This window comes from Heterodontus francisci, chromosome 10, assembly GCF_036365525.1.
Source record: "Heterodontus francisci isolate sHetFra1 chromosome 10, sHetFra1.hap1, whole genome shotgun sequence".
NCBI classification, from domain to species: domain Eukaryota; kingdom Metazoa; phylum Chordata; class Chondrichthyes; order Heterodontiformes; family Heterodontidae; genus Heterodontus; species Heterodontus francisci.
This window is the reverse complement of record NC_090380.1, coordinates 20,945,452-20,967,705: the sequence shown is the minus strand read 5'-3', so window position 1 is coordinate 20,967,705 and position 22,254 is coordinate 20,945,452. Positions and strand designations below refer to the sequence as shown.

General features: G+C 45.6%; 1 protein-coding gene across 3 annotated transcripts in view; it reads right to left on the bottom strand.

Annotated features, from left to right (window-relative positions):
* enox1 (ecto-NOX disulfide-thiol exchanger 1) overlaps nt 1-22,254 on the bottom strand; it is a 377,950-nt gene that overhangs the window by 192,684 nt on the left and 163,012 nt on the right. For all 3 annotated transcript variants that reach the window (XM_068040197.1, XM_068040198.1, XM_068040199.1), the window contains one exon: nt 21,861-21,978. In XM_068040197.1, coding sequence (XP_067896298.1) covers nt 21,861-21,978 — 118 coding nt within the window. The remainder of the gene's footprint in view (nt 1-21,860; nt 21,979-22,254) is intronic.

Sequence of the window (22,254 nt, the reverse complement as noted above, 5' to 3'; positions counted from 1 at the left end):
TCAATGGCAAGTTGCAAATTTCAATAAATCTGGTCATTTGTGGGCTGGCAACAGAAAATGGCCAGGGAAGGTGCGAGATTGTCATAAACATCCAACTGCTTCATTCATGTCCTTTGAGGAAGTGAACCTACAAACCTGACCTGATTTGGCCTATACAGGATTCCATCCCACTCAACGTGGCTGAATCATAATGCCCTCAGGACAATTAGGAATGGACAATAAATATGGCCATGCCAACACCCTGAGCAAGGTCAGATAAGGGTGCACTGATTAATTTCATCCATTATTGCAACAGAATATGTCATTATCATCCTTATCCTGCCTTTGGTTTCTATAACAAAACCTCTATTTTTTATACTTTCATGGGATGTGGCCATCGCTGACAAGGCCAGCATTTATTGCCCATCCCTAACTGCCCTTGAGAAGGTGGTGATGAGCTGCCTTTTTGAAATGCTACAGTCGATCTGGTGCGGGTACACCTACAGTGCTGTTTGGGAGGGAGTTCCAGAATTTTGGTCCAGAAGTGAATGAATGGGGCGATATATTTCCAAGTCAGGATGGGGTGTGACTTGGAGGGGAACTTGCAGGTGGTGGTACACACTGCTGCCTCTGTGCATCAGTGGTGGAAGGAGTGAAAGTTTAAAGTGGTGGATGGGGTGCCAATCAAGCGAGCTGCTTTGCCCTGGATGGTGTTGAGCTTCTTGAGTGTTGTTGGAGCAGCATTCATCCAGGCAACTGGAGAGTATTCCATCACACTCCTGACTTGTGCCTCATCAGTGGTGGACAGTCTTTGGGGAGTCAGGATGTGGGGTACTCACCGCAGAATTGACAGTCTCTGATCTGTTCTTGTAGCCATGGTATTTATGTGGCTGCTCCAGTTCAGTTTCTGATCAATGGGAACCCCCAGGATATTGATAGTGGGGGATTCAGCGATCATAATGCCATTGAATGTCAATGGCAGATGATTAGATTCTCCCTCATTGGAGATCGTCATTGCCTGGCACAAATGTTCCTTGCCACTTATCAGCTGAAGCCTGAATGTTGTCCAGGTTTTGCTGTATATGGACACGAACTGCTTCAGTATCTGAGGAGTTGCAAATGATGCTGAACATTGTACAATCATCAGCGATCATCCCCACTCCTGACCTTAAAATGAAGCAAAGGTCATTGATGAAGCAAATGAAGATGGTTGTGCCTTGGACACTACCCTGAGGAGCTCCAGCAGACATGTCCTGGGACTGAGATGATTGGCCTCCAACAACCACAACCATCTTCCTTTGTACCTGGTATGACTCCCACCAGTGCAGACATTTCCCCTTGATTCCCATTGACTTCAGTTTGGCAAGGGCCCCTTGGTGTCACACTCGGTGAAATACTGCCTTGATGTCCAGGACAATCACTCTCACCTCACCTCTTGAGTTCAGCTCTTTTCTCCCTGTTTGGACCAAGGCTGCAATGAGATCTGGAGCCGAATGGCCCTGGCAGAACCCAGAGCATCACTGAGCAGACGATTGCTGAGTAACTGCTGCTTGTTAGCACTGTTGACAACACTTTTCATCAGTTTGCTGATGATTGAGAGCAGAGTAATGGGGCCATAATTGGCTGGATTCTATTTGTCCTGCTTTTTGTGAACAGGACCGTTAGATGCCAGTGTTGCAGATGTACTGGAACAGCTTGGCTAGGGGCACGGCTAGTTCTGGAGCACAAGATTTCAGTACTATTACCGGGATGTTGTCAGGACCCATAGTCTTTTTTTTATTCGTTCCTGGGATGTGGGCGTCACTGGCTAGGCCAGCATTTATTGCCCATCCCTAATTGCCCTTGAACAAGTGGTGGTGAGCTGCCTTCTTGAACTGCTGCAGTCCATGTGGGGTAGGTACACCCACAGTACTGTTAGGGAGGGAGTTCCAGGATTTTGATCCAGCGACAGTGAAGGAACAGCGATATAGTTCCAAGTCAGGATGGTGTGTGGCTTACAGGGGAACTTGCAGGTGGTGATGTTCCCATGCATCTGCTGCTCTTGTCCTTCGAGGTGGTAGAGGTCACGGGTTTGGAAGGTGCAGTCTAAGGAGTCTTGGTGCATTGCTGCAGTGCATCTTGTAGATGGTACCATTCTGCATCGGGTCTAATGCGGAAGCCAGATGTAGAGCAAGTCATGCCTCACAAGCCTGATTGAATTCTTTGAGCAGGTGACCAAGCAAGTGGATGAGGGTAAACCAGTGGATGCGGTGTACATGGATTTTAGTAAGGCATTTGATAAGGTCCCCCATGGTAGACTTATGGAGAAAGTCAGGAGGCATGGGATAGTGGGGAATGTGGCCAGTTGGATTAAGAATTGGCTAACTGATAGAAGGCAGAGAGTGGTCTTAGATGGTAAATACTCAGCCTGGAGCCCAGTTACCAGTGGCGTGCCACAGGGATCAGTTCTGGGTCCTCTCCTGTTTGTGATTTTTATTAACGACTTGGATGAGGAAGTCGAAGGGTGGGTCAGTAAATTTGCAGATGATACAAAGGTTGGTGGAGTTGTGGATACCGAGGAGGGCTATTGTCGTCTGCAAAGGGACTTGGATAGGTTGCAGTGCTGGGCTGAAAAGTGGCAGATGGAGTTTAACCCTGAAAAGTGTGAGGTCGTCCATTTTGGAAGGACAAACACGAATGCAAAATACTGGGTTAACGGTAGGGTTCTTGGGCATGTGGAGGAGCAGAGAGACCTTGGGGTCTATGTGCATAGATCGTTGAAAGTTGCAACTCAAGTGGATAGGGCTGTGAAGAAGGCATATGGGGTGTTAGCGTTCATTAGCAGAGGGATTGAATTTAAGAGCCGTGAGGTGATGATGCAGCTGTACAGGACCTTGGTAAGGCCTCATTTGGAGTACTGTGTGCAGTTCTGGTCGCCTCATTTTAGGAAGGATGTGGAAGCCTTGGAGAGGGTGCAGAGGAGATTTACCAGGATGTTGCCTGGAATGGAGAATAAGTCTTACGAGGAAAGGCTGAACATTCTAGGCCTCTTCTCATTAGAACGGAGAAGGATGAGGGGTGACATGATAGAGGTTTATAAGATGATCAGGGGAATAGATAGGGTAGACAGTCAGAAACTTTTTCCCCGGGTGGAGCAAAGCGTTACAAGGGGTCATAAATTTAAGGTGAAGGGTGGGAGATATAAGGGGGATGTCAGGGGAAGGTTCTTTACCCAGAGAGTGGTCGGGGCATGGAATGCCTTGCCTGGGGAAGTTGTTGAGTCAGAAACTTTAGGGACTTTCAAACGGCTTTTAGATAGGTATATGGATAAAGGAGAATGATGGGGTATAGATTAAATTGTCCTTGACAGAGGACAAAGGATCGGCACAACATCGTGGGCCGAAGGGCCTGTTCTGTGCTGTATTTTCTATGTTCTATGTTCTATTACTGTAGGCTATGGGGGAGTGTGCAGATGACATCCTCATCACCCAATGCCTAGACAAAAAGAGGGCTACATACGAAGAAATTACCAAAGCACTTGAGACTTTAAAGAAGAAAAAATGTTATCATGGAACGCTTCAAATTTAATAAGTGTACCCAGCAGAAAGGGGAGTGTGTTGATTCATTTATTAATGATATATATATATATAATCATGGAGGATTGTAAATAGGGCAGATGACCTATAAATAGAGCTGATTTGGGACAGGATTGTAGTCGAGGTATTAGACGATGCCCTTTCAGATCAGCTACAGTCGAGGGATGATTTAACACTATCAAAAGGTGTTCATTTGAGCAGACAAGCGGAGGTTAGGAAGTTTAACCGAACCCCATGGTTCAAGGGGACAGAGACAATCTGAGTCGAGGATTTCAGACTCAAGTCAATTCATTAGCAAAATGAAGGAGCAAAATGGCGGCGAAAGGCCAGACAGTCGGGAAAAGCATCTAGAGGCAGCAGCAACTAACTGCAGTAGGTGTGGCCATGAGAGGCACTGGTGAGAAAACTGCTCAGCCGGAGAAGAGGAGTGTCTCTTGTGTAGGAAGAAGGGACACTTCCAGGCAGTGTGACGCAGAAAAAAACTAGTGCTGCAGACAAGGGAAAATCCCAAGAGAGCAAAAAGGTTAACAAAGTACAGGATGTCCAAAGTGTGGAAATACTCTTTTTAGGAGAGATGCAGGGAACCAATGAGAAATGCTGAACAGCAGAAATTCTTGTGGAAGAAAACAAGACCAACTTTAAAATGGGTACCTGGGGCAGCAGTTTCAGTTCTATCAGACACAGAACTGTGGCTGAAAAAGAAATTCTAAATTAACAGGTAAAAAGTTATATAGGGCTGGAGCCATCGCGTTGAAGGTAATAGAAACATAGGAAATAGGAGCAGGAGTAGGCCATTCGGCCTCTTGAGCCTGCTTACCATTCATAAATGTAATATTTCCAAATTTGAAGATGACACAAAACTGGGTGGGAGAGTGAGTTGTGAAGAGGATGCAGAGAGGCTTCAGGGTGATTTGGACAAGGTGAGTGAGTGGGCAAATGCATGGCAGATGCAGTATAATGTGGATAAATGTGAGTTTATACACTTTGGTTCAAAAACAGGAAGGCAGATTATTATCTGAACGGCTATAAACTGAGAGAGGGGAATATGCAACAAGACCTGGGTGTTCTCGTACACAAGTCGCTAAAGGTAAGCATGCGGGTGCAACAGACGGTAAAAAAGGCAAATGGTATGTTGGCCTTCATTGCGAGAGGATTCGAGTACAGGAGCAGGGATGTCTTGCTGCAATTATACAGGGCCTTGGTGAGGTCACACCTGGAATATTGTGTGCAGTTTTGGTCTCCTTATCTTAGGAAGGATGTCCTTGCTATAGAGGGAGTGCAGAGAAGGTTTACCAGACTGATTCCTGGGATGGTGGGACTGAAGTATGAGGAGAGATCGAGTCAGTTAGGATTATATTCGCTGGAGTTCAGAAGAGTGAGGGGGGATCTCATAGAAACCTATAAAATTCTAACAGGACTTGACAGGGTAGATGCAGGGAGGATGTTCCCGATGGTGGGGGGAGTCCAGAACCAGGGGTCATAGTATATGGATAGGGGGTAAACCTTTCAGGACTGAGATTAGGAGAAATGTCTTCACCCAGACAGTAGTGAACCTGTGGAATTCGCTACCACAGAAAGCAGTTGAGGCCAAAACATTGTATCTTTTCAAGAAGGAGTTAGATATAGCTCTTGAGGCGAAAGGGACCAAAGGATATGGGGGGAAAGCGGGAACAGGTTACTGAGTTGGATGATCAGCCATGATCATAATGAATGGTGGAGCAGACTCGAAGGGCCGAATGGCCTACTCCTGCTCCTATTTTCTATGTTTCTATGTAACTAGATCATGGCTGATCTTATACCTCAATGCCATTTTCCTGCACTATCTCTATATCCCTTGCTATCTTTAATATGTAGAAATCTATACACAATGATTGAGCCTCCACAGCCCTCTGGAGTAGAGAATTCCAAAGATTCACCACCCTCTGCGTAAAGAAATTCCTCCTCATCTCCTGGTTCTAGACTCCCCAGCCAGGGGAAACATCCTTCCTGCATCTACCTTGTCAAGCCCTGTTAAGAATTTTGTACGCTTCACTGAGATCACCTCTCATTCTTCTAAACACTAAAGAATATAGGGCCATAATAGGAGAGTTAAAAGCATCATTGAGTTATCGGGGAAAAGACATTCCTGATACTTTATATGTGATTAGAAATCAAAGTTGTTCACTCCTAAGCAGAAAGCTTTGCATAGACCTACAACTGATATCTCATGTAGAAGAACTCGAATGTAAAGAACAGCAGCCTCGAGATTTTAGAGCTGAATTTCTAAAATTATTCAGACGATTGGAGAAGTTAAAAACAGCATAGCACATCATTCTGAGAAAGGAAGCAGAGCCAGTGTGTTTGTTCACACCGAGGAAAGTTCCATAGTCACTCCTGGAGAAAGTTAAAAAGGAAATCGAATTAATGGAAAAACAAGGAGTTATTTCACCTGTAACAAAACCTTTATGATGGTGCTTGGGTATGGTTCCAGTGAAGAAACCTAATGGGTCCATTTGAATTTGTGTTAACTCAGACAACTGAACCAGGCAGTGGAAAGAGAAACACATCCAATGTTATCATAGATAAGAGTTTGGCAAACTTAGGGAAGAGCTCAATTTTTACCAAATTGGACGCTAACAGCAGATTTTGGCAATTACTATTGGATGAGGAATCTCAGCTCTGAACAACATTCATAACACCATTTGGAATGCTCTGTTTTAACAGATTACCATTCGGAATTACATCAAAGGATGATGTCAAAGATCCTGGAAGGATTAGAAGGGATCATCTGCCACATGGACAATGTCTTAATTCATGGAGCCAATCAGCAGGAACATGATCCGAGAGTGAGAGCAGTAACACAGAGATTGGAAGAAGCAGGTCTCACACTGAACGAGAAATGTGTTTTCACAACAAATGGTAGGATTTCTTGGACGTATAATAGATGGGTCCGATATTGAAGCAGATCCACAAAAGACAAAGGTGATAAAGGACTTCCCAGAGCCTAAAAATGCTACAGAGATTCCGAGGTTTGTGGGAATGGTGAATCATAGAGTCATAGAGTCTTACAGCACAGAAACAGGCCCTTCGGCCCACCGCGTCCATGCCGACCATAATGCCTATCTATACTACTCCCACCTGCCTGCATTAATTCCATATCCCTCTATGTCTTGCTCATTCAAGTACCTGTCCAGATGCCTCTTAAATGTTGCAAAAGTTCCTGCCTCCACCACCTCCTCTTGCAGCTCATTCCAGATACCCACTATTCTTTGTGTGAAAAATTTACCCCTCGATCCCCTTTAAACCTCCTCCCTCTCACCTTAAATCTATGCCCTCTAGTTTTAGTCACCCCTACCATGGGAAACAGACTCTGGCTATCTACCCTATCTATGCCTCTCATAATTTTATATACCTTTATCATGTCCCCTCTCAGCCTCCTTTGCTCCAGGGAAAACAGACCCAGCCTATTCAATCTCTCGTTATAACACAAGCCCTCCAAACCAGGCAACATCCTTGTGAATCTTTTCTGCACCCTCTCTAGCTTAATCACATCTTTCCTGAAGTGAGGCGACCAGAACTGCACACAGTACTCCAAATGCGGCCTAACCAACGTTATGTACAACTGTAACATGACGTCCCAACTCTTGTACTCAATGCCTCGGCCGATGAAGGCAAGCATGCCATACGCCTTCTTCACCACCCTGTCTACCTGCGTTACCACTTTCAGGGAACTATGTACTTGCACCCCAAGGTCTCTGCTCAACAACACTCCCCAGGGCCCTGCCATTCACTGTATATGTCCTGCCCTGGTTTAACTTCCCAAAATGCATCACTTCACACTTGTCTGTGTTAAATTCCATTTGCCACTCCCTTGTCCACTTTCCCAGTTTATCTATATCCTATTGTAACCTTAGACAACCTTCTTCACTGCCCACTATACCACAAATTTTGGTGTCATCTGCAAACTTACTAATCATGCTCCTTAGATTCACATCCAAGTCATTAATATATATGACAAACAACAGAGGGCCCAGCACCGATCCCTGCGGCACACCACTGGTCACCGGCCTCCAATCTGAAAAACAACCCTCCACTACCACCCTCTGCCTCCTATCACCAAGCCAATGTGAGGAAATTTCTACCGAATTTAGCCATGATCAATGAGCCATTACGACAGTTGTTGAAAAGTGGTAATGTTTGGTGTTGGAAAGAAGCCCAACGAAAATCCTTTGAGAAAATCAAGAAAATGCTAGTATCAGCAGAAGTGTTAACACATTATGACCCAGAGCTATCCACCATCATAGGTGCAGATGTGTCATCAATGGGATTGGGAGCAGTCTTATTTCAAGTGCAGAAAGATGGGAGGTACTAATCTGTATATTTTTCTTCTCATTCATTAACTGAAACTGAACAGAGATACGCAGTCACAGAAAAGGAAGCTTTAGCAGCAACTTGAGCATGTGAAAAATTTTCAAATAACATCCTCGGTCTTCATATCAAAATCAAAATGGATCATAACCCACTTGTTACTCTATTAAACTCAATGGAGTTTGCGAATTTACCTCCAAGAGTACAGAGGTTTAGGTTAAGATTGATGAGGTTGATGCAAAAACTGAATACGTTCCTGCAAAACAGCAGATCACAGCAGATGCTTTATCATGTATTTCAGTAATAAGACCAGGATAAGGAGATTTATATTGCCTGTTGAAGAAGGAGAAGTTTTTGCTTTGTCGACAACAATAACTCAACCTGCTACAGCTCAGAAACTGAGTGAGATCAGGAGTGCACAAGTGCTAGCAGAAAGAGGTTCATTAAAGTGTGTTGCAATGATTGGAGGAGAGAGATGGAAAGAAGGGGAGAAACTGCCTGTCAGTGTTGGGGCTACAGTAGAGCCATGCAGGTCGTACAGAGCATAAAGTGAGCTGTGAATGGGAGTCATACCTCAGGAGCTCTGGTCAAGTCATTCAATTTCTTCTGGTACTGTTGTCAGGTCCCAGGCTATTTCTAGTACAGATTTGCTCTGCAATTTCTGAACCAATAAGGCCAAGGTGTCAAGCGGGGCATGCTGCAGGAAAGATTACAATCACCAGGGAAGTAGTACTGAACAAATGGGCGGCACAGTGGCGCATTGGTTAGCACCACAGCCTCACAGCTCCAGCGACCTGGGTTCAATTCTGGGCACTGCCTGTGTGGAGTTTGAAAGTTCTCCTTGTGTCTGCGTGGGTTTCCTCCGGGTGCTCCGGTTTCCTCCCACAGCCAAAAAAGACTTGCAGGTTGATAGGTAAATTGGCCATTATAAATTGCCCCTAGTATAGGTAGGTGGCAGGGGAATATAGGGACAGGTGAGGATGTGGTAGGATTATGGGATTAGTGTAGGATTAGTATAAATGGGTGGTTAATGGTCGGCACTGACTCGGTGGGCCGAAGGGCCTGTTTCAGTGCTGTATCTCTAAATCTAAATCTAAGAAAATGGTTGGAGCTGACAAGTCTCCAGATCCTGATGGTCTTCATCCAGAGGTGTTAAAAGAAGTGGCTAATGAGATAGTTGATGTGTTAGTTTTAATTTTCCAAAATTCCCTAGATTTGGGGAAGGTTCCGTTAGATTGGAAAATAGCGAATGTAACACCATTATTCAAAAAGGGAGGAAGACAGAAAGCAGGAAACTACAGGCCAGGTAGCTTAACATCTGTCTTAGGGAAAATGTTAGAAGCTATTCTTAAAGATGTTATAGCAAGGCACTCAGAAAAATTGAAGGTAATCAGGCAGAGTCAACATGGTTTTTTGAAAGGGAAATCATGTTAAACCAATTTATTGGAGTTCTTTGAGTGAGTTACATGTGCTGTGGATAAAGGGGAACTGGTGGATGTTTTGTACTTAGATTTCCAGAAGGCATTTGATAAGGTGCCACATCAACGGTTATTGCAGAAAATAAAAGCTCATGGTGTAGCGGGTAACATATTGGCATGGATAGAAGATTGGTTAACTAACAAGAAACAGAGAGTAGGTATCAAAGGCTCATTTTCTGGTTGGCAAGCTGTAACGAGTGGTGTGCCACAGGGGTCACTGCTGGGGCCTCAACTTTTTACGATTTATATAAATGACTTAGATAAAGGGACCGAAGGTATGGTTGCTAAATTTGCTGATGACACAAAGATAGGTAGGAAATCAACTTGTGAAGAGGACACCAGTTACCCTCCTTCACCTGGGCCTCCCCAGTCACATCTGACATTGGGGGTGGGGCGTGGACAGGGATTCATGGCAACAGCCTTTTCCCATAACTGCAAATCCCCTTTAAGACAGCCTTTAAATCACAGGAGTCCTGCCAGATTTCCTGTCCCCTCGCAATGGGTGAGCTGCCAATTAGAAGTGTGAGTAGCACTGACAGCTCACCATTCCTCTTCACATTTGCTGCGGGCAGGTGCAGTGGACAGTCCGCCAACGTTTCATACGTTTTGAGCAAAAGTTGATAATCACAATCATTTGTGTGCATCTGAGAAAGCCGGGCTGATTTTTACCAGCCTTTTGGTGATGGGCTGGGAGGCGGGAAGGCATTGGGGGATGCCTGATGTCTTCCCACTGCCATGCTATTTTTCCAGTGGTGGGAAAGCTGGCAAATTGGCCCCCCACTAGGTGGCCAATTGAGCCACTTAAGTGGCCAATTAAGGGCCACTTCGTGCTTCTACCAGCATTTTGTCGCGTCGGAAGAGCCCGCCGCTGTGTGGAGACCGCCCAGTGAAACCTGCCAGACCCCCAGCGAACTGTGGGGAGGTCACCTTTTAGGGGCACTCCATGGCCCACAGAGGGGGCACCCCCCCCGGCGGCAACTGCCATTCCCGCAACAACGGCGCTGCCTGCCCTCTGTGACCACCCCCATCTCCGATCACCATGGCCTGCCTGCCAATCCCTAGCTACCCCTGATCCCTCCTATCCCTTTTCGAGGGCCCCCGGCCATTGAGGTGCCCTCATTCTGCAGTTGCAGGTTCAACAATGTCCACTGCTAGCAGTGACGCTGCTGCACCGACAGCTCTTGGGTGTGGGTTGCTGTCCTTAATTGGTTACCGCTGGCAAAATGCAGCCCTGAGTCCCGCCGTCTGCCGAAGTGGGTTCACCTCCTGCTTTGGGCCCTGGCGATGGGACTTCTGCTGCCTCAGAAAAATTCTGGCTGGGCGCTTCAGTTTAAACTCAACCAAAAGATGGCATCACCAGCACAGCACTGAAGTATCAGCCCAGATTAGTTCCCAGTTCTTAAGTGGGGGACTTGAACCCATAACCCTCTGACTCAAGAGGTGAAATTGAGGTGGTTTGAGTCAATATAATCTAAGATCTCCAACTGTCACACTTTCTACACTTAAAATAGAAGGGAGAAGAATTTGCTGCCAAAATACCAGTGAGGCTAATGGTGCTCTATGTAGTTACATAAGAACATAAGAACTAGGAGCAGGAGTAGGCAATTCAGCCCCTCGAGCCTGCTCCGCCGTTCAATACAATCATGGCTGATCTCATCTCAGCTTCAACTCCACTTTCCTGCCCATTCTCCATAACCCTTCAACCCATTACTAATTAAAAATCTGTCTATCTCCTCCTTAAATTTACTCAATGTCCCGGCATCGACCGCACTCTGGGGAAGTGAATTCCACAGACTCACGACCCTTTGAGAGAAGGAATTTCTCCTCATCTCTGTTTTAAATCTGCTGCCCCTTATCCTAAAACTATGACCTCTCGTTCTAGATTGCCGCACAAGAGGAAACATCCTCTCTACATCTACTTTGTCAATCCCCTTAATCATCTTATATACCTCAATTAGATCTCCTTTCATTCTTCTAAACTCTATCGAGTAAAGGCCTAAACTGCTCAATCTCTCTTCATAAGACAAACCCCTCATCTCTGGAATCAATCTAGTGAACCTCCTCTGAACTGCCTCCAATGGAACTACATCCCTCCTTTTTTTTTATTCATTCATGGGATGTGGGCGACGCTGGCCAGGCCAGCATTTATTGCCCATCCCTAATTGCCCTTGAGAAGGTGGTAGTGAGCTGCCTTCTTGAACCGCTGCAGTCCATTTGGGGTAGGTATACCCACAGTGCTGTTAGGAAGGGAGTTCCAGGATTTTGACCCAGCGACAGTGAAGGAACGGCGATATAGTTCCAAGTCAGGATGGTGGGTGACTTGGAGGGGAACTTGCAGGTGGTGGTGTTCCCATGTATTTGCTGCCCTTGTCCTTCTAGTTGGTAGAGGTCGCGGGTTTGGGAGGTGCTGTCTAAGGAGCCTTGGTGCATTGCTGCAGTGCATCTTGTAGATGGTACACACTGCTGCCACTGTGCGTCGGTGGTGGAGGGAGTGAATGTTTGTAGATGGGGTGCCAATCAAGCGGGCTGCTTTGTCCTGGATGGTGTCGAGCTTCTTGAGTGTTGTTGGAGCTGCACCCATCCAGGCAAGTGGAGAGCATTCCATCACACTCCTGACCTGTGCCTTGTAGATGGTGGACAGGCTTTGGGGAGTCAGGAGGTGAATTACTCGCCTCAGGATTCCGAGCCTCCGACCTGCTCATGTAGCCACGGTATTTATATGGCTACTCCAGTTCAGTTTCTGGTCAATGGTAGCCCCTAGGATGTTGATAGTGGGGGAATCAGCGATGGTAATGCTGTTGAATGTCAAGGGGAGATGGCGAGATTCTCTCTTGTTGGAGATGGTCATTGCCTGGCACTTGTGTGGCACGAATGTTACTTGCCACTTATCAGCCCAAGCCTGGATAATGTCCAGGTCTTGCTGCATTTCTACACGGACTGCTTCAGTATTTGAGGAGTCACGAATGGTGCTGAACATTGTGCAATCATCCGCAAACATCCCCACTTCTGACCTTATGATTGAAGGAAGGTCATTGATGAAGCAGCTGAAGATGGTTGGGCCGAGGACACTACCCTGAGGAACTCCTGCAGTGATGTCCTGGAGCTTAGATGATTGACCTCCAACAACCACAACCATCTTCCTTTGCGCTCGGTATGACTCCCGCCAGCGGAGGGTTTTCCCCCTGATTCCCATAGACCTCAGTTTTTCTAGGACTCCTTGATGCCATACTCGGTCAAATGCTGCTTTGATGTCAAGGGCAGTCACTCTCACCTCACCTCTTGAGTTCAGCCCTTTTGTCCATGTTTGAACCAAGGCTGTAATGAGGTCAGGAGCTGAGTGGCCCTGGTGGAACCCAAACTGAGCATCACTCAGCAGGTTATTGCTAAGCAAGTGCTGCTTGATGGCACTGTTGATGACACCTTCCATCACTTTACTGATGATTGAGAGTAGGCTGATGGGGTGGGAATTGGCCGGGTTGGATTTGTCCTGATTTTTGTGTACAGGACATACCTGGGCAATTTTCCCCATTGCCAGGTAGATGCCAGTGTTGTAGCTATACTGGAACAGCTTGGCTAGGGGCACGGCAAGTTCTGGAGCACAGGTCTTCAGTACTATTGCCAGAATATTGTCAAGGCCCATGGCTTTTGCAGTGTCCAGTGCCTTCAGTCGTTTCTTGATATCACGTGGAGTAAATCGAATTGACTGAAGTCTGGCATCTGTGATGCTGGGGACTTCAGGAGGGGGCCGAGATGGATCATCAACTCGGCACTTCTGGCTGAAGATTGTTGCAAATGCAGCTGCCTTATCTTTCGCACTGATGTGCTGGGCTCCCCCATCATTAAGGATGGGGATATTTGTGGAGCCACCTCCTCCAGTTAGTTATTTAATTGTCCACCACCATTCACGGCTGGCTGTGGCAGGACTGCAGAGCTTAGATCTGATCCGTTGGTTATGGGATCGCTTAGCTGTGTCTATCGCATGCTGCTTACGCAGTTTGGTATGCAGATAGTCCTGTGTTGTAGCTTCACCAGGTTGACACCTCATTTTGAGGTATGCCTGGTGCTGCTCCTGGCATGCCCTCCTGCACTCTTCAATGAACCAGGGTTAATCTCCTGGCTTGATGGTAATGGGAGAGTGGGGGATATGCTGGGCCATGAGGTTACAGATTGTGGTTGAGTACAATTCTGCTGCTGCTGATGGCCCACAGCGCCTCATGGATGCCCAGTTTTGCATTGCTAGATCTGTTCGAAATCTATCCCATTTAGCATGGTGATAGTGCCACACAACACGGTGGACGGTATCCTCAATGTGAAGTCAGGACTACGTCTCCACAAGGACTGTGCGGTGGTCACTCCTACCAATACAGTCATGGACAGAAGCATCTGCAGCAGGCAGATTGGTGAGGACAAGGTCAAGTATGTTTTTCCCTCATGTTGGTTCCCCCACCACCTGCCGCAGACCCAGTCTAGCAGCTATGTCCTTTCGGACTCGGCCAGCTCGGTCAGTAGTGGTGCTACCGAGCCACTCTTGGTGATGGACATTGAAGTCCCCCACCCAGAGTACATTTTGTGCCCTTGCCACCCTCAGTGCTTCCTCAAAGTGGTGTTCAACATGGTGGAGTATTGAGTCATCAGCTGAGGGAGGGTGGTAGGTGGTAATCAGTAGGAGGTTACCTTGCCTATGTTTGACCTGATGCCATGAGACTTCATGGGATCCGGGGATAATGTTGAGGACTTCCAGGGCAACTCCCTCCCTACTGTATACCACTGTGCCACCACCTCTGCTGGGTCTGTCCTGCCGGTGGGACAGGACATACCCAGGGATAGTGATTGCAGTGTCTGGGACATTGCCTGTAAGGTATGATTCCGTGAGTATGACTATGTCAGGCTGTTGCTTGACTAGTCTGTGGGACAGCTCTACCAACTTTGGCACAAGCCCCCAGATGTTAGCAAGGAGGACTTTGCAGGGTCGACAGGGCTGGGTTTGCCGTTGTCGTTTCCGGTGCCTAGGTCGATGTCGGGTGGTCCGTCCAGTTTCATTCCTCTTTATTGACTTTGTAGCGGTTAGTGGCTTGCTAGGCCATTTCAGAGGGCATGTAAGAGTCAACCACATTGCTGTGGGTCTGGAGTCACATGTAGGCCAGACCAGGTAAGGACAGCAGATTTCCTTCCCTAAAGGACATTAGTGAACCAGATGGGTTTTTACAACAATTGACAATGGTTTCATGGCCATCATTAGACTAGCTTTTAATTCCAGATTTATTAATTAAATTAATTAATTAAAACCTTCTGCTGTAGTGGGCTTCGAACCCATGTCCCCAGAGAAATACCCTGGGTCTCTGGGTTACTAGTCCAGTGATAATACCACTACGCCACCGCCTACCCTATCCTCAAGTAAGGGGACCAAAACTGTATGCAATACTCCAGGTGCGGTCTCACTAATGCCTTGTACAGTTGCAGCAACACTTCCCTACTTTTATACTCTATTTCTTTCGCAATAAATGCCAAAATTCCATTTGCCTTCCTTATTGTCTGCTGTACCTGCATACTAGTTTTCTGCGATTCATGCATGAGGACACCCAGATCCCTCTGCCACGAAGCACTCTGAAGTTTCTTTCCATTTAGATAATAATTTGCCTTTCTGTTCTTCCAACCAAAATGGATAACCTCACACTTATCCACGTTAAACTCCATCTGCTAAATTTTGGCCCATGCACCTAACCTATCCATATCCGTTTGTAAATTTCTTATTTCTTTATTGCAACTTACTATCCCACCTATTTTAGTGTCATCTGAAAATTTGGCTATAGTACCTTCTATCCCTGCATCCAAGTCATTGATATATATTGTAAATAGTTGGGGCCCGAGGACCGAACCCTGCGGCACCCCTCTAGTTACATCTTGCCAACCAGAAAAGGACCCATTTATCCCGACTCTCTGTTTTCTGTTGGTTAGCCAATCCTCTATCCAAGCTAATAAATTGCCTCTAACTCCATGTGATCTTACCTTGTGTATTAGCCTTTTGTGCGGCACCTTATCAAATGCCTTCTGGAAGTCCAGATATACTACATCTACAGGATCCCCATTCTCCACTTTACTTGTTACATCTTCGAAGAACTCTAGCAAATTAGTCAAACACGATTTGCCCTTCCAAAACCATGCTGACTCTGATGGATTGCGTTTTGTCTTTCTAAATGTGCAAATACTACATGTAAAGTCTTACTGTAGATTTACAAGCACTGACTGTGGATTTAATACAAGGCCCGACTATGGATTTAATACAAGCACTAACTGTGGATTTACTGTGAGCAATGATTCTGGATGGAATATAATGACTGTAGATTTCACTCTTGTCCTTCAAGGAAGGAAATCTGTCAGTCCAGCTTACACATGGCTCCAGACCCACAGCAATGCGGTTGACTTTTATCCGCCCTCTGAAATGGCCAAGCAATCCGATGAAGGGTCACTGACCCGAAACGTTAACTCTGCTTCTCTTTCCACAGATGCTGCCAGACCTGCTGAGTGGTTCCAGCATTTCTTGTTTTTATTTCAGATTTCCAGCATCCGCAGTATTTTGCTTTTATTTTAGTGTCTTAAACAAGTTCAACATAACTTCCTTGCTCTTGTACTCTATGCCCCTATTAATAAAGCCGAGTACACTGTATCCTTTATTTACCACTCTCTCAACCTGTCCTGCTACCTTCAATGACTTATGCACATATACACCCAGGTCCCTCTGCTCCTGCACCTCCTTTAGAATTGTACCCTTTATTTTCTATTGTCGCTCCATGTTCTTCTTACCAAAATGAATCACTTCACATTTCTCCGCATTGAACTTCATCTGCCACCTGTCTGCCCCTTCCACCAGCTTGACTATGTATTTTTGAAGTTCTACACTATCCTCCTCACAGTTCACAATGTTTCTCAGTTTTGTATCATCTAAAAATTTCGAAATTGTGCCCTGCACACTAAGAGCTAGGTCATTAATCCTTGAAGGGGGACAGTGAGACCCTAGGATCCATCCATCCATAGAGTTTGGGGGAAAACCCCAAATTGGCCCTTAATGAGCTATCAATGAGCTCATTAACAGGATCAGTTGACCTCATTCCCAAATCGGGAGGATTTCTAGAGCCCGCCTTCCCCTGTTGTGAGGAAAATTGCCGTCGGCAGGAATGGCAATGTAACCTAGCACAATAGTTGCTGGCACGAATGTTCCCACCTGCCTGCCTCCGTTCTTGTCCCTATTGGGACCTAAAAATCCTGCCCTAAATTGAATACAAGGACTGACTGTAGATTTAGAATCATAGAACTATACAAAAGTTACAGCACAGAAGGAGGCCATTCAGCCTGTCGTGTCTACGCCGGCCGAAAAATATAGCCGTCCAATCTAATTCCACCTTCCAGCACTTGGTCCGTGGCTTTGCAGGTTACAGCACTTCATGTGCATGTCCAGGTACCTTTTAAAAGAATTGAAGGTTTCTGCCTCCACCACCATTCCTGGCAGTGAATTCCAGACACCCACCACCTTCTGGGTGAAAAAGTCTTTCCTCATGTTCTCTCTAATCCTTCTACCAATCACCTTAATTCTGTGCCCTCTGATAACTGACATCTCCACTCGGGGAAACAGGTCCTTCCTGTCTACTCTATCTAGGCCCCTCATAATTTTGGACACCTCAATTAAGTTACCCCTCAGCCTCCTCTGTTCCAAGGATCCGAGCCGATCCAATCTTTCCTCATAGCTGCTACTTTCAAGCCCTGACTACATTCTTGTAAATCTCCTCTGTACTCTCTCCAGAGCAATTATGTCCTTCCTGTAATGTGGTGACTAGAACTGTACGCAATACTCCAGCTGTGACTGACCCAACGTTTTTTGCAGTTCCAGCATTACATCCCTGCTTTTGTATTCTGTACCTCGGCCAATAAAGGAAAGCATTCCATATGCCTTCTTCACCACTCTATCCACCTGTCCTTCCACTTTCAGGGACCTATGGACATGCACTGCAAGGTCTCTCACTTCCTCTACCCCTCTCAATATGCTGCCATCTATTGTGTATTACCTCACTTTGTTTGCCCTCCCCAAAGATTTACCTCAGAGTTCTCCGGATTGAATTCCATTTGCCACTTTTCTGCCCACTCAGCCAAACCATTGTTATCATTTTGGAGTCTACACTATCAACTACACGGCCAATTTTTGTGTCATCAGCAAATTTCCCAATCATGCCTCCCACATTTAAGGCCAAATCATTAATATATACCACAAACAGCAAGGTTCTCAGCACTGAGCCCTGTGGAACGCCACTGAAAACCCCCTTCCATTTGCAAAAACATCCATCGACTACTACCCTTTGTTTCCTGTCACTGAGCCAATTTTGGATCCAATCTGCCACATTCCCCTGTATCCCATGGGCTTTCATTTTTCTGACCGGTCTGCCATGTGGGACCTTGTCAAATACCTTATTAAAATCCATGTGGACCACATCCACTGCACTAACCTCATCAATCCTCCTTGTTGCTTCCTCAAAAAACTCAATCAAGTTAGTAAGACATGATCTTCCCTTAACAAATCCATGTTGACTATTCTTAATTAATCCGTGCCTTTCGAAGTGGCAGTTTATCCTGTCCCTCAGAATTGATTCTAATAATTTACCCACCACTGAAGTCAGACTGACTGGCCTATAATTATTTGGCCTATCCATCGCACCCTTTTTAAACAATGGTATAAAGTTATCAGACCTCCAAACCACTGGCACCTCCCCCGCATCCAGTGAGGATTTGAAGATAATCCTCAGCGCATCTGCTATTTCCTCCCTGGTTTCCTTTAACAACCTGGGAAGCAATCCATCTGGTCCTAGTGATTTATCCACTTTCAAAGATGTCAGACCCTCTAGTACTTCTTCTCCATTATGCTAATGGCATCTAATACTTCACACGCCTCCTCTTTAACTACAATGTCTGCGTCATCTCTCTCCTTTGTGATTTACTGCTAGTTCTGATTTTAGATTTCATACAAGGACTGACTGCAGATTTACAACAGGCGCTGACTGCAAACTTAATCCAAGGACTCACTCTAGATTAAATACTAGGATTGTTTCTAGATTTAATACAAGGAGTGACTATAGATTTTTTACTAGCATTGACAGTAGATTTACTACAAACACTGACTCTAGATCAGAGGTTCTTAGACGTGGTCCGCAGATCACAGTTCTGATGAAGGGTCACTGACCTGAAACGTTAACTCTGCTTCTCTCTCCACAGATGCTGCCTGACCTGCTGAGTATTTCCAGCATTTCTTGTTTTTATACATGCAGATTACTGGTGAACCGGGAGGATCTTCCAGGAGGTCCATGGGTTGGTCTAAAATACAATTCATTGACGTGCAATGCCACAGCCAAGATCTTACGAGGACCCTCATCCCCACCACTGACGTGAGTTCACACAACCAAACCCGCTGCCGCGTGCATGGCACAAGTTGTCATAAGTGTGAGCAATAATAATGTAGTTTTATAAGCAAGATTTATGTAACTGTTACAACATACAACTGCAAGCCTTATCCTTATGAGTATGATGTGAACCTGATGCAAGGATTAGATTCTGTCAGGTTGGATGGGTTAATTCAGATTGATGGTGTGGGCAGGACTTGTGGTCACACATATAAAATCTGTCAGTATTTCTGGACATTTGTGTGATTGCCCTCAGCAGTCAGACAGGAGGTTCTTATTGAAGTTTTTTTTTCTGTTTTTTTCCCCTCTCCCGGGGGATTATTTGATTGGAGGATGGGGTGGGAAACGCAGGGCTGGTGATGGAGGTCAATTGTGTATGAGACTGTACCATGCCTGAATGGGGTGGGCTGGATGGACTGAATGATTTCTCCCTGTTCTTCTTTCCATATCTATGGGAAACTTGAAACAAGGGATTAACAATGATTGACATTATGATTGGAAAGGTATTTGGACGTTGACTGTTTTTTACAGGCTGAAATCCTCTGACTGAATCAATGCAGCCATTCAAGCTGTTTTGCTCACAGCCATCACACCTTGCTGAAATTCCTTAATGATCTTGTCAATGGACCACAATGAACATCGGTACAGTGAGGAGGTCATTCAGTCCCTCGAGCTGGTTTCACCATTCAGTGAGATCATGGCTGATCTGTGACCTACCTCCATCCACCTGCCTTAGCCCCATATCCTATAGCACCTTTGGTTTGTAAAAATCTCTCAATCTCAGATAGATTTAAAATTATTACTTGAGCTAACATCTATTGCTTTTTATGGAAGAAAGTTCCACATTTTAACCACCATTTGCATGAAGCAGTGCTCCCTAACTTCTCTCCTGAACAGCTTGGCTCTGATTTGAAGGGGCAGGTTCCCACAGTGTGTGAAGGATGCTAAATGATGAAGGCATATATGTTACAAAATAATTTAATATACAATTTACACTGAGAGGGTAAAACACAAGAACATTGCAAGAAAACCAAACAGTGCTTTAGACAATATTTGTACAAACAATGCACAGAATGCAATGCAGTCTATAATTATGGAGTGATCTCGGCCGATAACCACAATAGGTTAATGTTTCCTACCTGGCTGTGCACCTCATATCTTATAAAGTAATATATTCTAATACTGCTTAACATTTTGTTAAATATGTGAAATACACTGCTTTCTTTGCATTGTAAGAATTTAAAACATGTAGTTCACTAGGCCTGAACATTTTCCAATACGATAACATTTAGAAACCAGCTATTTTTAAACACATCCACCACCTCCAACATTCACTCCCTCCACAATTGATGCACAGTGGTAGCAGTGTGTACCATCGACAGGATGCACTGCAGCAACACACCAAGGCTCCTTCGACAGCACCTTCCAAACCCGCGACCTCTACCAACTAGAAGGACAAGGGCAGCAGATGCATGGGAACACCACCACCTGCAAGTTCCCCTCCAAGCCCAGCAGCATCCTGACTTGGAACTATATCGTCATTCCTTCACTGTCACTGGGTCAAAATCTTGGAACCCCCTTCCTAACAGCACTGTGGGTGTGCCTACATCTCAAGGATTGCAGGTTCAAGAAGGCGTCTCACCATCACCTTCTCAAGGGCAATTAGGGATGGGCAATAAATGCTGGCCTGGCCAGTGACACCCACATCCCATGAAAGAAGTATAAAAAAAAATCACATTCTGGCATCAAACTCTCAAGCATTGCAGGAGAATGAGCAAAGGGAATAATAGCTATCACAAGATATCAAACTCCCTAATTATGTTTCATTCGTCATTGATCTCTCTGAATATTATGCTCTGTCTTTCTGGGGCGCTGCAGATAGCATGGGGCTGTTTAGTTTGTGTTCTCTAAGGGGAGCTAGTGATTGAATTTGAGCAATGACAGAGTTGCTACAGCAGGAAACCAGTATTATTACTACTCATCAAATCATTCTTTCAATCTAGACTAACCCGCTAATATCACTGCTAAAGAATACTGCCCCAGAAAATCTTGGAACACAGGAACAAGAGTATGCCATTCAGCTCCTCAATCCTGTTTCACAATTCAATTACATCATGGCTGATCTGTGGGGTGATGGGGGTGGAGATGGGAAAAGGGGGTGAGTGGGGTAAGGATGAGAGGGATGGGTTCCCACTGTAGCTTTGGTGGGAGATCCGTGAAATCCATAGGGAAACAGTGGGAGACTAGGTATACTAGCCAGTTATAACCAGTTATACTAAGTCTCTGCCAGTCCAGGAGTTTTCACAGTACCCTATATATGGTGGAGCTTCCATTCTACCCCACACATGGCAACTGACAGACAAGGGAGGGGAGCCAAGGGCCTTCCACCAGGGGGTTGCGATGTTGCTCCTCTGTCAGAGCCTGGCGTTTGTATGGCGCCCGGTACACTGAATGAGTTGAGGTCCACAGGAACTAACCTCCACTAGGGTGTATGTGGCCCCCATCAGTAGAGTCAAGGCTTGGTAAATGGCTTGGTTCCTGAAAGACCTCTGAATTCCCTTTTCAATGTATTGCAGGTTGGTTAGTAGGAATATTATCAGCACATAGGGGGCCTGGGCAAAACTCCTGTGCCAACCTCCACCACCCCCCCTCCCCCCCCCCCACCACCCTATCCCATCCTCTCAAAACTGAAGAAACCCAGAGTTTCTGTTGGCATGGGGCAGGGAAAAACCAGACCTTTGACCCTCTAACCTCTGGCACAGCCAGTACAGGAGGGCACTGTCCTGGTGTAACCACTTGCAATGGGCCAAAGGAAATTTGGGGCCTGTGTTTTCTAACTATGTTTATGATAAGTAGGAAGATCACACATTGATCAAAGTGCCAGTAATGTGAAAGAAATTGTTCAGTTCTTTACATCCTACTTTCTGCTACAGCAATAGCTCAAATAACCTTTGCTGCTTCTTCATCTGTTAGTTTTAAGCCCTTTCATTAAGATACAAAGATTACTGACCAATTAATGGAAATTGCTGGAAATGCCTTACCAGACTCATCCACACGGGGTATTTTAGATGGGCTTTCTTCATAGTCATCATCAGACATTTCCATTTCCTCCTCACGGCGAGTTCCCATAAGTTCTTCACTATGCGCATCCCTGATTTCCTGTTGTTGAAGAGAGAAATACTACATTGCCAGAAATTCGAGCAGGAATGATCAATAGTTAAAAATGATGTTAGCTCAGAATGAACACTTTCCATATTGGCTTGGCTACAATGCTCATTACCTGCAAAAATACAGCTTTGACTTTACAGGTGATCTGGAGCTGGGATCGGTTTGTGTTGTCGTGTGTTGATATAACAGGTGATCAAGAGCTGAGATTGTTTTGCCTTATTGTAACTACAGTTGGATTGAAACAGCATCTTTCACTGGGAACATGGC